The sequence below is a fragment of the Mustelus asterias genome, chromosome 27 (genome assembly GCF_964213995.1).
Source record: "Mustelus asterias chromosome 27, sMusAst1.hap1.1, whole genome shotgun sequence".
Lineage (NCBI taxonomy): Eukaryota > Metazoa > Chordata > Chondrichthyes > Carcharhiniformes > Triakidae > Mustelus > Mustelus asterias.
The window spans coordinates 38,662,316-38,680,896 of NC_135827.1; the positions used below are offsets into that span (position 1 = coordinate 38,662,316).

Consider the following 18,581-nt stretch of genomic DNA (forward strand, 5'->3'; position numbering starts at 1 on the left):
TCCTGAATGTTAGGAAATAGAGAGTTTAAACAAGTTATATTTGTTTGGGTATTAGAAATAAGTCATAATTCTAAGCTTAATTTGTGTTTCAGTATTTGTATGCTAAGAAAGGGTTAAAACTTCAGTTAAACAAAGGTGCCTGCATGTCTATGATTTAGTTTCAATTTAAACTTTCGCTGCGTTGTAATTGAGGTTTTATGATGGAATAGAAATTGCAAGCTTTTTTAAAAAAGAAACTGAGCTGTTGCTTAGCAACCAGAGGCCCATATGGAAAAGCAGAAGCAGTTAGAGTTCAGTTGGAACCAGGTAATTGAGAAGAAAGTCGCTCTCACAGAAACAGCCAATACAGGCCAGACAGTAGAAAAAGGGGCAGAAAAATGGTCCCAGGAGCTAAAGAGAAGATAGTTCTAGAAATCAGGGAATGAAAAGAGGAGTCCCAGGAAGACTGAAGTCAAAGGGACAAAGAACTGGAATTTGAACAAGGTATTTTTAACTGAAGTTAAAGCAATGGGTCTAGAGAGGCTCCCAGTTAAAGGCAGAGTTGCAAGGTACAGACCCTGGAGAAATTGGCTAGCAAGAAGCCAGACATCCAAAGTAACCCTAAGGTTGGTGATAGCTACAGCCTGTGAAGCAGTGGTGTTCTGTTGGTGTGGCTGAGTACTGAGAGACTGTGTGGAAACTTGCGCAGTGTAGTGTTAATCTAGGGCAGAGAAATACCAGAAGGCTAGATTGAAATGCTAGATGTGGATCCTTGGTGAAGGCAATTGAGAGAAAGCCTTGTGTGGGAGAAGATTTCAAAGTGTGTTCTTTGAGAGGAGTGAGAGTAGTGACTGGAAACCCCTGTGTGGAAGCCAGAGTTCCAGTAAGACCAGTTGGCTTACAGTGTGACAAGCATCTGGGGGGATTTGGTGAGAAACCAACAGAAGGTGTATTGAGTGACACCTGTCACTTAGTTTCAGAGCGTGGCGTGTTTAACTACATTTCACCTATTGGTGTGTTTAACCACACTTCACTTATTGGACAGTTTACTTACTAAGAACATTAGAGTATAAGATATGTTTTGTAACTTGAGTTATCCTTATCAATCTGTATATCCGTAAAGGTATAGCTAGGGTGAAGGAGTCGTGTATTTCAGAAATCTTTTTCAGAAATGTTTTATTCTTTTGCTAAAAGTTAATCAGCAGTCCTGTGATTCCATTTATCCACATCTCTAAGCAAAAACACTTCACACAATATTATCGTGCATGGAAAGATTTGTCATCTTTTTTCCCTTGGTCACTGTAGATCAAACATTGTAAGCTACGTACATTCCGCTTCAATTATGTTGTATAACTACAAAGGAACTGTAATTACATTCACCATTGTAAAGTTCTAGAAGTTGGGTGGAACTATAATTTTGGATTGGAAAGGGAAGGAGATGCATTAACTACCATTTTATTGTCTGGATGATAATCTCTTGTTAAAATTAATTCTGTACAATTACGCACAACAGGAATTACCTGAGAACACTGGGAATGGGTTTACAGAAATTGTACACAGCATTGTACAACAGAATAACTGGCGATTCAAATACCTCACTGTTGGGTACAAGTTTATGCTTCATGTTGCTCACTCAATTTCCTAGCAAGTGTTTTTTTGTGGAGAGTCAAGTGCATGAATATTAGGAAAAGACTTTGGGTGGGATTCTCCGGCTCACCCCAAAACCAGAAAATCCCGCCCGAGGTCAGTGGACCTTTACATGGTCTGCCCCCTGTCTGCTATGATTCCCGTGGGGGGCGGGATGGGAAAATTCCCCTCTTTGGGACGAATTTCCTGGTCAGCCAGTGGTGGGTTTCATAGTGGGGAAACACAAAATTTGGAGAGAGGTCTAAAGTCAGATTTCCCCCGAGAGGAAAACAATTGTTTTTTATTCATTCATGGGACATGGGCATCGCTGGCTGGGCAAGCATTTATTGCCCATCCCTATTTGCCCGAGGGCAAACCACATTGCTGTGCCTCTGGAGTTACATGTAGGCCAGACCAGGTAAGGACGGCAGATTTCCTTCCCTAAAGGACATTAGCGAACTAGATGGGTTTTTTTCTGACAATCAACAATGGTTTCATGGCCATCAGTAGCTTCTTAATTCCAGATATTTTTTATTGAATTCAAATTCCACCATCTGCCGTGGCGAGGTTCGAACTTGGGTCCCCAGAACATTAGCTCAGTTTCTGGATTAATAGTCTGGCGATAATACCACTAGGTCATCGCCTCCCCAAATCGGAACTTTCCCCTCACCACTTTCATGACAGGATGATGGTGGGTCAGCTTTCCTGCTAATTAATCCATGTCAAGAATGAATGGGAATCCCTTTTCATTTTCATGCATTAACCTTGAAGTGGTTGCATTATGGAGCCATGACATCAGACAATGCAGGTGAACTCCTCCATCCAAGGCTCTTGCCTATTGTCTTTCTCTTGCAACTCTGCCTGATATACCACTGCCTGTTTTTGCATCTACAGTATGCTATCGATGGCCATTTCCAGAGGCTTATCATCTAACTTGGACTCAACAGGCGGCTATTCTCCAGCAGTCCTCTGAATGTCAGAAACCTGGGCTGTCACTGCTTCTACATGCTGTGGTGATGTGTCAGTGAAGTGTTGCCCAGAGTGTGCCTGAACATCATCCAGAACAATGATCCATCAGGGTGTGTGTCACTGCACTGTTGGAAGTGAGTTCTGTGGTGGGTCTTCTTCAGATAGATTGTCAGCATTCTCCTTTGAGGTGGCCTGGGGGATGGGGCTTATGCTGCCGTACTGGTCTATCTGGGCCTGCTGCTGCTTGTAAGGGAGAGAAGATAGAGTTAGTACATGAGCAAAATGATATAAATATTGCATGTCACTCACTGTAAATATCAGACTGCAATCAACTCATGGAGGACTCGTCCATACTAGCTTGCTGGGAGATGCCAATCTCGCCTTCCCCAGAGGAGCAATCACTGTCCTCGCCTGCCAACATGGCAGCATTGTCCTCAAACTTGGAGAAACCCTGGATGTCTGCTGGCCCTACTCCGGTCTGGTATCTCCTCCTCTTGTTGTGGGCAAACTTGACCTGCATGAAGACAAAGGGATTGAAAGTGATGAGGAGGGATGGAGCAGAGACTGGGAAGTATGCATGCATGCTGTGCATGATGAGTGCTCCCCAGTAAGGGCTGAGGATGGTTTTGTACAAGATGATAGATGAGATGCTGATGAATATGGTTTCAATGCTGATATATCCCCCGTTAATATTTTGTTAGATCCCTGAGCTGAGTGAAACTCTGAGTTCATAATATCATTATGGTGCATGCATTTGGAGTGAGATTATTGATCCTCTTCTTGCACTGGATGATGTTTCTTGGGTGGGAAGTCAGTGAGGTGAGGTTGGTGGGCCTCCTGGAACTATGTCTTGGGTAGTGGACATCCTAATACTGCACACCATGAATAAGGGCCTCAGGGGATTCATCGTTGAACCTTGATGCTGCCTTATTTTTCCTTGGTGCCCTCCAAGTCTTGGTCATACATCTAGAGGGCTGTGGAGAATAATGTGTGTGTTCAGCTGGTGTTTATAAATGGAACCAGCACCTTCGACTCCATTAGATTATGGCGGGGTGGATGAGTTGCCCTGCCATATGATTTGGACATCCACTCATCGATGAATAATGAATGAATTTCCAAGCGCAAAATTAAGCACAATTTCCCAACATGCCAATAAGTGGAAAAGCTGCCCTTAATCCCTTCCGCCACTGCATTTAGTCTCCAGGGCGGGAAGTACTGCCCTTCATCTCAGATGATTCTTTCAGACCTCTTAAGAGGTTGGTTCAGAGTGACATTGATGAAGATCTCAAGTTGGGGGAAAGTTGCCATTGCCAGCTTGGTTCGCTGGTCACATGGGTGGGCCAGGAATACCAGCGGGCCAAACAGCACAATTTTACCGGCAGACTTTTAACTATCGATCATCGTTTTGTTTCTTTCATCTTCGAATATTTTAGAACATAGAACATAGAAAAAAATACAGCACAAACAGGCCCTTCGGCCCACAAGTTGCGCCGGTCATGTCCCTACCTACCTAAGCTTATATATAGGCTTACCTATAATCCTCAATCCTATTAAGTTCCATGTACTCATCCAGAAGTCTCTTAAAAGAGTTTGCCTCCACCACCACTGACGGCAGCCGATTCCACTCACCCACCACCCTCTGAGTGAAAAACTTACCCCTGACATCTCTGTACCTACTCCCCAGCACCTTAAACCTGTGTCCTCTCGTAGCAGCCATTTCAGCCCTGGGAAAAAGCCTCCGAGAATCCACCCGATCTATACCTCTCAACATCTTGTACACCTCTATCAGGTCACCTCTCATCCTTCGTCTCTCCAAGGAGAAAAGACCGAGCTCCCTCAACCTATCCTCATAAGGCATGCCAACCAATCCAGGCAACATCCTTGTAAATCTTCTCTGCACCCTTTCAATAATTTCCACATCCCTCCTGTAATGAGGCGACCAGAACTGAGCACAGTACTCCAAGTGGGGTCTGACGAGGGTCCTATAAAGCTGCATCATCATCTCCTGACTCCTAAACTCAATCCCTCAATTGAAGGCCAGGACACCATACACCTTCTTAACCACCTCCTCTACCTGCGAGGCTAATATAAGAGTCCTATGGACCTGGACCCCAAGGTCCTTCTGATCCTCTACACTGTTAAGAGTCTTACCCTTGATATTATACTCCTTCATCCCATTTGACCTGCCAAAATGGACCACTACACATTTATCCAGTTTGAAGTCCATCTGCCACTTCTCCGTCCAGTCTTGCATCCGATCTATGTCACGCTGCAGCTTCTGACATCCCTCCAAACTATCCACAACACCACCAACCTTCATGTCGTCGGCAAACCTACCAACCCATCCCTCCACTTCCTCATCCAGGTCATTTATGAAAATGACAAACAGCAAGGGTCCCAGAACAGATCCCTGGGGCACTCCACTGGTGACCGACCTCCATTCAGAAAAAGACCCATCTACCACCACTCTCTGCCTTCTGCAGGCAAGCCAGTTCTGGATCCACAAGGCTACAGCTCCTTGGATCCCATGCCCTCTCACTTTCTCGAGAAGTCTTGCTTGGGGGACCTTATCGAATGCCTTGCTGAAGTCCATGTAAACCACATCTACCACTTTTCCTTCGTCAATGTGTTTAGTCACATTTTCAAAGAACTCCACCAGGCTCGTAAGGCACGATTTGCCTTTGACAAAGCCGTGCTGACTACTTTTGAGCATATTAAACTTCTCTAAATGTTCATAAATCCTGTCCCTCAGGATCTTCTCCATCAACTTACCGACCACTGAGGTTAGACTCACCGGTCGGTAATTTCCTGGGCTATCCCTATTCCCTTTCTTGAATATAGGAACCACATCTGCAATCCTCCAATCCTCCGGAACCTCTCCCGTCTCCATCGATGACGCAAAGATCATCGCCAGAGGCTCTGCAATCTCTTCCGTCGCCTCCCACAGTAACCTGGGGTACATCCCATCCGGACCCGGCGACTTATCTATCTTGATGCTATTCAAAATTTCCAACACATCCTTTCTTAATGTCCACATACTCAATCTTTTCAGTCCACCTCAATCCTATAGTACAACCACCCACGTCTTTTTCCACCGTGAATACCGAGGTAAAATATTCATTAAGCACCTCTGCTATTTCTTCCGGTTCTGTACAGACTTTCTCACCTTCACATTTTATAGGTCCTATTCCTTCACATCTCATCCTTTTACTCTTCACATATTTATAGAACGCCCTAGGGTTCTCCTTAATCTTACCTGCCAAGGCCTTCTCGTGACCCCTTCTGGCTCTCCTAATTTCTTTCTTAAGTCCCTTCCTACTAGCCGTATACTCATCTAGATCCCTATCATCGCCTAGCTCTCTGAACCTTTTGTACGCTTTCCTTTTATGGGTTGCTGTGATACCTGCCTACCTCTATATTTAATTGGTGAGCAACAGTTCTAAATTTAGTCCGATTTTATTAGATTTTTGTTGGCATGCTTTTATATTTTTATGGCATATATTTTATGGCATGCTTTCTTTTTGTCAAATTTTGGATTTCATATTGGAACAGTGAATTAGTTCTGCAAATTAGGTTCATGCTGTTAGATTATGTGCAAGAGGTGTGGAATCAAACTCTTGAAATTTATGTTTATTGATTTTTTTTTCTGTTTCCCAAAAATTAAGCTGAAGCACTGATAAACTCTGAACCTGTAGAAAGCTGAGCAGAATTTTGGGGCCTCCAATATTTCTTCCCTTTTCAAAAGGTTTGCCTTGTTATTCACCTCCTGTTAGGGAATTAAGGATTTTGCGTGGGAAAATTGAGATATCGGTTCTTAGGCAATAATGCAAAAGGGGCAACAGTAGCCCTGAAGTTAATGAAGAAGAAAACTGGCTAAAATGTGCATCTGATTCACTCTTGCTCAAGATCAATTTCACCTCATGTGTACTTCACTTTTATGAAGTAATGCATTGTGACGGCTATTCCTTTAAAGTCAAGATTTATTTGTCTATGGCCATGTGATGGTTAGCTACCAGACCATCACTACATTCAACGTGTGTTCAAATCCCACCATAGCATGTTCTGAAGTTAAATTTAATAAATCTGGTAATTTGTGGGCCAGCGGCAAATAACAACACAAAAAGCTGTTGGTTGCTATCAAAAACCCACCTAATTCACTAATGTCCTGTATGTGACTCCAAACCACATTATGTGGTTGACTATTACACTCTCTGATGTAGTCTTGAAAGTCATTCAGTTCTCAGGTCAACGACGGGTGGGCAAGAACTGTGGCTTTGCCATTATTAACCATCTATTAAGAACAAATTTTTAAAAATCATCTCCACTTCAGAGAATAACTGCCAAAAGATCCTTTGCGGGGATTGAGAAATTGGCCATGGAATTTTATTTAATGAAACAGAATGGTGCTGAAAATCTCTGTGCAGGCAAGAAATGTGCAAGTTACAGCTTGATTAGGCAATTACAAACCATAAAAAACACGCAAACATCAGTGTTTTGGTACACAGCCAGTTGCTTCATGATGAGAAAAGCAGTAGGGCAGTAAATAATCCAAAGTAATGGTGGAAATCCAGGTGCAATTGTTTGTTCATTGGTTAAATCATTTGTTTACTTTAATAAAACCAACGGAATATATGTAAAGAACACAATATTTGCAGCCTCTTACTAGCAGTTTTAGCAGTCTCAAGGGCAATTAGGGATGGACAATATATGCTAGCCTAGCCAGCAACCCACATCCTATGAATGAATAATTAAAAAAAACACATTCCCATCTTTTTCTTCCTCTGCTCAAGGTCCTGACTTATTCTGGGATTCAGTTTATGTGTACTGAGAGTACTCAATTATTTTACGTAGTGTCTAGTGTTTACTTGAATCATAGACCTACATAACACTGCCACACCTGACATGCAGACTCATGCACTTTCCACTTAGAACTACTGGACACTAATCACCAGTTGGGACACATGCTGATTTGCCCCAGCTCAGGCAGCGGAGGTCAATTACACCATTCCAATTACCAACTCCAGTGAGATCAGCTAATCATGCAACAGCAAATACCTGGGGCATACTGACTCATGCTGCCTTTATCAAGTGAACAATCATAGAAACCTCTTAATAGATATTTGGATACAAATTGTGCTCATCCATATTTAAAAACAAAAATATAATAAAATTGGACTAAATTTAGAACTGTTGCTCACCAATTAAATATAGAGGTAGGCAGGTATCACAGCAACCCAACAGAGGAGAGAAGCTGTTCTCTGTTTGAATGGGCTGACGTGGGACAAGAGCTGCACCTGTTACTCCTAAGCCCCAAACACCACGATCTCCAGGAGCAGATGCTCTCAGCGTTCCTGTTGAAAATAAATCCTCAACATGGGAATTGGCTTGTAATTATAAATTTCCACCACATTGAACAAAATGATGTTTTGTTTTATTTCCTTCTTTCCCCAAGGATTTTGAAAACAATATTATCCTGTATTATAAGAAAAACTATAAAGATACTGAACCAGATTAATGATAAATAAATGTAACAATGCGATATTAGTTTAGTGACACCACCAAGGAAGACTTGGCATTTTATAATGCTGTGTAATTCTCTTAATGCCTCAAACTGCTTCATATGTAATGAATGATTTTAAAGTCCACCGACTGTTACATTGGTGATATTGGATAATGGAAATTTGCAACTTCAGTGTGAGGCTGTGAATGCTGGGCCACGCGATAATTTTACAAACTTAATTGGCAGATTTTTGACAGATAAGAAAAGGGAGAAAGGGCAGGTAAATGGAATTACAGGTCAGCTATGGTCCTAAAACTTTTACAGATGCGCCATAGAAAGCATTCTTTCTGATTGTATCACAGCTTGGTATGGCTCCTGCTCTGCCCAAGACCGCAAGAAACTACAAAAGGTCGTGAATGTAGCCCAATCCATCACTCAAATCAGTCTCCCATCCATTGACTCTGTCTACACTTCCCGCTGCCTTGGCAAAGCAGCCAGCATAATTAAGGACCCCATGCACCCCGGACATTCTCTCTTCCACCTTCTTCTGTCGGGAAAAAGATACAAAGGTCTGAGGTCACGTACCAACCGACTGTAGAACAGCTTCTTCCCTGCTGCCATCAGACTTTTGAATGGACTTACCTTGCATTAAGTTGATCTTTTTCTACACCCTAGCTATGACTGTAACACTACATTCTGCACTCTCTCCTTTCCTTCTCTATGAACGGTATGCTTTGTCTGTATAGTGCGCAAGAAACAATACTTTTCACTGTATGTTAATGCATGTGGCAATAATAAATCAAATCAAATCAAATCAAATAAAAGTGGCAGCCCTTTGAAGGCAGCAAGATCCTACAAATCGCAGAGATTAATGTTCAAAGAACCTGATTTTGATGGTGTTATTGAGGCAAGACTGATAGCCAGACCATGTGATCCTTAATATCTACCTGCACCACTAGATCAGGCAGACAGGGCTTTGACTTTAAGACTATACAGATTGGTTGATAAAACTCAACTCTCTCGCTCTTACCCTGTTCAACTTTGGTGGTATCCTGCACTGTGGGCCTTGGGAATTCCTCCGGGGTTTCTTCATTAAAAATAGCTCCTCCAGCTGTGATGCATCATAAGTAATTCAGTGCACTTGTATCAACACATTGCAGTGCAGCAACATTTTTAAATTATTTATGGGCTGTGGTGATATTGGTTTATTGCCCATTGCTCCTTACAATGGGGACATTAAGGTTGGGACTAGGTGGGACTGGAATCATGTGCAGATATCACAGGTTGCCTCTCCTCTGAAGGACATCAGTGATAATCTGACAGCTTTCATGGTCAATTTCTTTTGCTGTCAGCCCAGAAACTATTTGATTAATCACATTCAATTTGGCAACTTTCCATGGTTCCCTCCACCACAGAACATCTTTGACAGCAGGTCTGCAGTCCCTTAAAGTTGGCATAAATGTAAACTGCTGAAAATTATAATCTTACTGACCTTACATATCCTCCAAGTTCAGGATAAACTAAAATAGTTGCTGTCCTGTTCGTATTGGACAGTATGTCATCATCAGAAATGAGAGCATACTGGATAAGTAATCTGGAGTTTATGAGTTCAGCATTAATGGTCAGTGATGTCAACTGTTGCTTAGTTGGTAGCACATTCACCTCTGAATCAAAAGGTTCCTGGTTCAGCTCCCATTCTAAAATCCTGTGAAGTACCAATGGAATGTGACACTGCTGGAAGTGCTGTCTTTTGGATGAGATGCGAAACTGAGTCCTCATATGCCTGTTTAGATGGATGTAAATTCTAAAAAGAAATCCATGGTTCTATTTTAAAGGGGAGCAGGGTGTTATCCTGTGCGTCCTGTCCAACTTGCTGAATGGGAGTGCCCAACGTGCCTGAATTAATTGAAACTAGGCTCCTTGCTCCTCAAGGGAACTTGGCTTACAAATGAGATCAGACTTGTGGGTCTATCTGGCTTATCAGGACACTTACAGACAATGTTATCTCCAGAGTTTTCTGATCAAATCATTCAAATTTAGGAGGCTTCTGATTTAAACAGTTTAAGCACCATATGCATGTGCCATATGTTCTATCCTTCCTTCTCTATATCAATTTATAAAACAGCCTGTTAGTATATTTCTTGGCAACTTTCCATTTCTTTGAAGTGAGGGATAAGAGCATAAAAAATAGGACTAGGTCATAGTCCATCAAACCTGCTCCGTCATTCAATATGATCATGGCTAATCTTGGGCTTCAACTCAATTTTCCCCCATGCTCACTATGTGATTTAATTCCCTGAGAAACCAAAAATGTGTCTATTCCAGCCTTAAATGTATTCAATGACAGAGCATTCGCAACCCTTTGGGGCAGAGAATACCAAAGATTCACAATCCTTTAGTGCTAAATGATGAGTGCTTTATCCTGAGACTGTGTTCCTGCATTTTAGCTTCCTGGACCAATGGAAACAATCTCTCAGCCTCCACCCTATCAAGTACCTTCAGGATTTTGTAGGTTTCAGTGAGATCGCCTCTCATTCTTCTAAACTCTAAGGAAATATAAACTCAATTTACTCAGTCTCAAGTTCAACGGGTTGATAATCAGCTTGGGAATCTTTCCACCACACCACCCCCAAAGGGTAGAAAACAGGTGGGTGAGAAGATAAACTACATCTCCTACATCCCAGGAACCAATTTAGTGAACATTCATTGCACTGTTTCTAATGTATGTATATCCTTTCTTAAATGTGGATACCAAAACTGCACACTACTCCTGGTGTAATCTCACCAAACCCTGTACAAAACTTTTTTATTATTATACTCCAATCACCTTGCAACAAAGGCCAACATGCCATTTGCCTTCTTAATTGAATAAAAAAACTGATTTAAATGAAAAAAATTGGAGTTGCCTTGCCAGCATGGTCAGACCATACCTGGAGTGCTGTGGCCAGTTCTGGGAACCACACTTTATGATGGGTATATTGGCCCCAAAGAGAGCGCAGTATAGATTTACTAGGATCATAACTTGACTCCAAGGGCCAAGTTACGAAGATGGAGTACACAGTTCCCTGGAAATCTGATGCTTATAGGGTGATTTGATCAAAGTTTTCAAGATATTAAGGGAACAGATAGGAGAGAGATAAACTATTTCCACTGATTTGGGGAGTCCAAGATTTTGGGGCAGAGTCTTTCAGGATTGACATACCAAACACTTCTTGGGGTGGCAAGGTGGTTAACACTGCAGCCTCACAGCTCCAGGGACCTGGTTTGATTCCAGCCCTGGCTGAGTTTATGTGGAGTTTGCACGTTCTCCCCATGTCTCCGTGGGTTTCCTCCGGGTGCTCTGGTTTCCTCCCATAGTCCAAAAATGTACAGGTTAGGTTGATTGGCCATGCTAAATTGCCCCATAGTGTGTAGGTTATATGGATTAGCCATGCACGGTATGCTTTGCCTTCTAATTTATCAAAATTCACTGGACTCTGGGGAGGTGCCAGCTGATTGGAAAACAGCTAATGTAACGCCACTGTTTAAAAAAGGAGATAGACAAAAGGTAGGTAACTACAGGCCGGTTAGCTTAACATTCGTAGTTGGGAAAATGCTGGAATCTATCATTAAGGAAGAACTAGCAGGACACCTGGAAAATAATGGTTCAATCAAGCAGACGCAGCATGGATTCATGAAGGGAAAGTCATGTTTGACTAATTTACTGGAATTTTTTGAGGATATAACGAGTGCGGTTGACAGAGGGGAACCGGTGGATGTGGTGTATTTAGATTTCCAGAAGGCATTCGATAAGGTGCCTCACAAAAGGTTGCTGCATAAGATAAAGGTACACGGAGTTGGGGGTAAAGTGTTAGCGTGGATTGAGGATTGGCTATCTAACAGAAAGCAGAGAGTCGGAATAAATGGGTGCTTTTCCGGTTGGCAATCAGTGACTAGTGGCGTGCCGCAGGGATCGGTGCTGGGGCCTCAACTATTTACCATATACATAGACGATCTGGAGGAGGGGACCGAGTGTAGGGTAACAAAGTTTGCGGATGACACAAAGATGAGTGGGAAAGCAAATTGTGTGGAGGACACAGAGAGTCTGCAGAGAGATTTGGATAGGCTTGTTCTCACTGGAAAGACGGAGGTTGAGGGGCGACCTGATAGAAGTCTACAAGATTATGAGAGGCATGGACAGAGTGGATAGTCAGAAGCTTTTTCCCAGGGTGGAAGAGTCAATTACAGGTTTAAGGTGCGAGGGGCAAGGTTTAAAGGAGATGTACGAGGCACGTTATATACACAGAGGGTGGTGGATGCCTGGAACTCGCTGCTGGGGGAGGTAGTGGAAGTAGATACGAAAGTGACTTTTAAGGGGTGTCTGGACAAATACATGAATAGGATGAGAATAGAGGGATATGGTCCCCGGAAGGGGAGGAGGTTTTAATTCAGACGGGTATCATGGTCGGTGCAGGCTTGGAGGGCCGAAGGGCCTGTTCCTGTGCTGTGATTTTCTTTGTTCTTCTTTGTTCTCTAAGTGAATGGGCAAGGATCTGGCAGATGGAGTATAACGTTGGTAAGTGTGAGGTTATCCACTTTGGAAGGAATAATAGTAAAATGGACTATTATTTAAACGGTGAAAAATTACAACATGCTACTGTGCAGAGGGACCTGGGGGTCCTTGTGCATGAATCACAAAAACTCAGTTTGCAGGTGCAGCAGGTAATCAAGAAGCAAATGGAATGTTGGCCTTTATCGCGAGAGGGATGGAGTATAAAAGCAGGGAGGTCATGCTGCAACTGTACAGGGTACTGGTGAGGCCGCACCTAGAGTACTGTGTACAATTTTGGTCCCCTTATTTAAGAAAGGATATATTAGCTTTGGAGGGGGTACAGAGAAGGTTCACCAGGTTGATTCCGGAGATGAGGGGGTTAGCTTATGAGGAGAGATTGAGTAGACTGAGCCTGTACTCATTGGAGTTTAGAAGGTTGAGGGGAGATCTTTAGTGACATATAAGATAATGAAGGGGCTAGACAGGGTAGAAGCAGCGAGGTTATTTCCACTTACAATGGAAACAAGAACTAGAGGGCATAGCCTCAAAATACGGGGGAGTCAATTTAGAACAGAGTTGAGGAGGAACTTCTTCTCCCAGAGGGTAGTGAATCTTTGGAATTCTCTGCCCAATGAAGCAGTAGAGGCTACCTCGTTAAATGTGTTTAAGTCACAGATAGATAGATTTTTAACCATTAAGGGAATTAAGGGTTATGGGGATCGGGCGGGTAAGTGGAACTGAACCCACTATCAGATCAGCCATGATCTTATTGAATGGTGGAGCAGGCTTGAGGGGCTAGATGGCCTACTCCTGCTCCTATTTCTTATGTTCTTATGTATAGCGTGCAAGAAACAATACTTTTCACTGTATGTTAATACATGTGACAATAATAAATCAAATCAAAAATGGTAAATGTGTGGGGTTGCACAAAGAACAAAGAAAATTACAGCACAGGAACAGGCCCTTCGACCTTCCAGGCCTGCACCGACCATGCTGCCCGATTGAACTAAAACCCTCTACCCTTCCGGGGACCATATCCCTCCATCCCCATTCTATTCATGTATTTGTCCAGACGCCCCTTAAAAGTCACTATCATATCCACTTCCACTACCTCCCCTGGCAGCGAGTTTCAGGCATCCACCACCTTCTGTGTAAAAACAACTTGCCTCGTACATCTATGGGGATAGGACCTGACTAAGATGCCCTGTAGGAGAGTCAGCGTAGACTCAATGGGTCAAATGGCCTGTACTGTAGGGAATCTATGGATTCTACAGAAAATGGTACAAGTTTGAAACTCTCTTCCACTAATGGCGATTGATCCTGGATCAACTGTTAACTTTAAAACTGATTTGATAGATTTTTGTTTCGCTTATCCAGAGAGGCGGAATAAGCTCAACTTATTGTCTGATTGAAAGGCCTGGAGGGGCCGAATGGCCGATTGCAAGCACTGTAAGCTTCCAAGTGAAGCCTAACGAGTTGAGTGATGATTGAAGGAGTGAAGCTGGAGCCTGACAGCACATTCTCCACATCAGCACATTCTTCCTCAGAGTTGCTCCTTCAGGTGATGCTCCAGGTGAGAGGCGGACACGGATTGACCTGGCGGGATGATTGACATCTCACCCCGCCCCGCCCCCCCAGGTAAAGGCTGGGAGGGCCTGGGGCCATTGATTGACAGCGGGAAACCCCGCCCCTCGCTGCCAGTCCTCCGCGCTGTCTGGCTGCCAATGATGCCCCGCCCCGCGCGCTCCTCGCCTCGCGCCACCTCCGACCGTTGGTGCCAACGGCCGCCTGGGCTGAGTGATTGACAGCCTTTGTCCCGCCCTCCTCTGCGGTGATTGGCTCAGTCACCGAAACTCCACACGCCCTCCTCCCCGCCTCTAACCATTGCAAGTCTGCGGGTGGGGGAAGGGGGGACGGGTCAATATATTGGTTGATTGACAGCTGACTGATTGATTGACAGCTGACTGGTTGATTGATTGACAGCTCACTGTCGCTCCTCCGCCCCCTCTCGCTCGCTCTCTCGCCCGCGCAAGCGCACTGGCAGTTCCCAACCCGACCTTAAAGCTCCGCTCCGTCACGCCCCCTCTAGCGACAGGCCCTTAAAGGGGCGGGGACACAGAGAGGGAAATAAATCCGCCGTCAGTTAAAAAAACCCCACCACTGAACACAAACCGGCGCTAAGATGGCGGGTGGCGGCGGTGGCACAGCCAGAGCCCGGTGGTGTTTAGCCTTCCTGCAGCTTCTCCTGGCCACTGGCGCAGCTCGGCGGCCCTACTTCGGCTCACAGACGCTGCACTTTGGCGGGGGGGTGGCCAGCGACCCTCAGGAGCGGGGCTTTTCCACGGTGGCGGCGGGCGGCTTCAGGCAGCGGGCTGCGGGGCCGGTGTTCCCGCAGCAGAGCCAGCACCGCCGGTGGCGCAGGAGCCTGGACCGAAAGGAGCATCTGCAGGTCTTTGGACAGGTACAGGAACCGAGACTCCCACACACACATCAACCAAACAGCCACTTGTCACCAGAGATTTCCACTCATTTTCCCCCCAGTAAATATCTCCCAAATCCCGACAAACATAATGCCCATTGCATTGCTGCAAATGTCTAACTTAAAGTTGCCCATAGTCTGTGAAACTAGTTGTTTACCTGCTTCTTCAGACATATGTAATTGCTTGTTTTTCTTTTAACTATACCTTTTATGGCTAAAGCCAAAAAAAAACACTTTTTCAATCTGAACTAACTCCGTTTGCTAAATCATCACTCTTGTTATTATACCCATTACAGTCTTTATCTGTACAGACATTAGAGTTAAACTCCGTGTTAGAGATAGCAAGTGAAATGAATGTGTTTTTCACCCTCTCTTCAAGCGACATTGATGTATTTATGCAGATGTACCTTTTTAAGGGGGTTGATCTTGTTGCTGGCTATCTATTTTATTTTAATTTGATTTATTATCATGTATTAATATACAGCAAAAAGTATTGTTTCTTGTGTGCTGTACAGAGAAAGCATATCATACATAGAGAAGGAAAGGAGAGACTGAAAAATGTAGTGTTACAGTCATAGCTAGGGTGTACAGAAAGATTTTATTAAGATCTGTCCCTCCTTTATTTGGAAAAAACAATGACTTGGCTTAATGAAGCACCGTCAAATTGGGCTGAATGGCCTGTTCCTTGTTTTTTTTTTACACACCACCTATGGTTGGGTTTTACTTTCAGTGGATCGACTTTAAAAAAACATCCAGACTTGTTTTGGTTGATTGTGCAATCAAATATGTTCAGTACACTCGAGCAAAACAAGTGGCAAAGTTTATTTCAAGTTGCAGAATGTCTTTTTAAATGTTTAGGCCTTAGATACTTCCTGGTGTAGTTGATAAATATTCTAGTGTGCAACTTATTTCAACATTTCCTCTTTTGGCTGGGCTATAATGCAGTATATCTCCCAAAATGTTCTGTGGCTTTGCTCTGAAACCTTATTTTGAGAGAGGAGGCTGTGCAGAGTTTCATTTAATGTCATGATTCATTTTTCTGCTTATTGTACATTTCTTAGGAATTGTCCTCAGATAGTGAAAATTTGAAGTTGTAGAACTCCATTTTTAAAATTTATTTTAAGATGAAGATGAGCAGGATTGAAGTGTTAGAAATGCATGTATATGAACTTTAGCTGTAGATCACTGCCTCAGGCAGTGATCAAGACAAAAAAATCTTCATAACTAGAATACAAGAGCAGGGATGTGCTTTTGAGGGGTGATAGATATAGGACAGATGTCAGAGGTAGGTTCTTTACTCAGGGTAGTAAGGGCGTGGAATGCCCTGCCTCCAAAAAAAAAAAGCTGTTTCTGTAGAGTAGTGGTTATCACGTTCGCCAAATGCGCGAAAGGTCCCCGGTTTGGAACCAGGCGGAAACATTCATTAAGCTTCCTCATGTCGTCTAAGGGAAAATTGCTACCTAAAAAGAGGGCAACAGTAGTGGACTCGCCAATGTTAAGGGCATTTAAATGGTCATTGGATAAACATATGGATGATATTGGAATAGTGTTGGTTAGATGGGCTTTAGATTGGTTTCACAGGTCGGCGCAACATCAAGGGCCTGTACTGCGCTGTTATGTTCTATGTATGAGGCTCTGGTCAGACCCCATTTGGAGTATTGTGAGCAGTTTTGGGCCCCATATCTAAGGAAGGATGTGCTGGCCTTGGAAAGGGTCCAGAGGAGGTTCACAAGAACGATCCCTGGAATGAGGAGCTTGTCATATGAGGAATGGTTGAGGACACGGTCTGTACTCATTGGAGTTTAGAAGGAGGAGGGGGGATCTTATTGAAAGTTACAGGGTACCGCGAGGCCTAGATAGAGTGGACGTGGAGAGGTTGTTTCCACTAGTGGGAAAACGAGGAATTTCTTCAACCAGAGAGTGGTGAATCTGTGGAACTCTTTGCCACAGAACACTGTGGAGGCCAGGTCATTGAGTGTCTTTAAGACAGAGATAGATAGGTTCTTGATTACTAAGGAGATCAGGGGTTATGGGAAAAAGGTAGGAGAATGGGGATGAGAAAAAAAATCAGCCCTGATGGGCCGAGTGGCCTAATTCTGCTCCTATGTCTTATGGTCTTTATAACATGTAAAAAAAAATTTGAATTTGAAACTTCAAGGGCTGTAACCTTCAGATCTTGGGTAGCCACTTGTAGGATGGTGCAGACACACTGGTTCAAATAATCTTCTATGATTTTTATGATTTGCTTATTATAGTACTTGTAGGAAAAATAAGTTAAAATTCATTTTTAGATACTGGACTTTAGGAATCAAGAAATGACTTCCTTATAGCACATAATTAAACTGCCCTGTGTGCAATATTCTGGAAAAAGAAATCGCTTCAATAGCAGCCCCAATCCTTACCCCGATGCCTGTGCTGATGGAGAATTTTTTGATTTGTGGCTCAGAGTCCTGTCATTTGATCATGAGTGCATTTCATTTTCTTCATCAGCACTAAATTTGACATGGAAGTGAATGTACATGGAACAAAATGCTGTATGTGTGATAACGGGTCATCCAGATTCAGCATTGACTCTATTCTCTCTCCACAGGTGCTGTCAAACCTGAGTTTGTCCAGCATTTGCTGTTTTTGTTTTGGGTTCCAGCATCTGCAGTATTTTGTCTTTAAGAATGTACATGGAATGGCTGTTTCTGTATAATGTAATTTTTGTAAATGCTTGCATGTCCTTCCTGGAGTATAATGTGGACATTAGGAAAAACATTGTTTGTGGTCTATTTTAAATGTAACCTATAGGGATTAAGGATTATTTAATTACTTTGTTGTATTAAAATGAGCAACTCCCTCTTAACAGGGTGGTTTCCTGTAGTTTAAGATTGTATTTAACAAATACAGCAATTTGCAGAGCCATTTTCAACTTGCGTGACCTCCCCCTCTCTGGTTTGTAACCTCTTCTATAAGCTCTAAATGCCTGTCCACATCCTCCATGATACTAAATCTGATCTTCTGTTTATTATTTTCTCAATGGCTGAGACCAACATTGGCCTCTGGCGGTGACAGGAGCTTTCAAACATTCCCTGCAGTTCTCTCCCCAAACTTTATCTTGCTACATCTCTTTCGCAAGTCGCCTGGAACATATCTGTTTGATCCTCACCCGTAATCCCCACCACCTTCCCTGCAACTGTGAAATGCTTTGGGACATTGGCTAGGTTAAAGATGCTACATAATTACAAGCTAACATTAAGTGAGGATTAATATGATGCTGCACATATGCAGGTAGGGATTCCCTTGAGCTTTGACCTAATTCTGAAACGGTGATCTTGGTAATGTTAAGCAGCAGTCCGAGCTCGAAGCGACTGAATCTTTAAGTGAGTGTATAGCCGTTTTTAACTTTTGCTCTTTGCCTATGAGCATCTAGATTCTAAATGTTTTGGTGCCATGACAATAGTGGAGAGCAGTTCAATTTGCTGAATTCTTCTCAGTTGTAGCTCCCATGATGA

The 18,581-nt window shown here is 43.3% G+C and overlaps 2 protein-coding genes across 2 annotated transcripts in view; one reads left to right on the forward strand and one right to left on the reverse strand.

Annotated features, from left to right (window-relative positions):
- LOC144479966 (uncharacterized) overlaps positions 1 to 18,581 on the reverse strand; it is a 418,329-nt gene that overhangs the window by 251,526 nt on the left and 148,222 nt on the right. The window lies entirely within an intron of this gene.
- Positions 14,752 to 18,581, forward strand: part of sorl1 (sortilin-related receptor, L(DLR class) A repeats containing) — a 195,034-nt gene continuing 191,204 nt past the window's right edge. Inside the window, exon 1 of the mRNA XM_078199060.1 lies at positions 14,752 to 15,066. Coding sequence (XP_078055186.1) covers positions 14,788 to 15,066 — 279 coding nt within the window. The 5' untranslated portion in view covers positions 14,752 to 14,787. The remainder of the gene's footprint in view (positions 15,067 to 18,581) is intronic.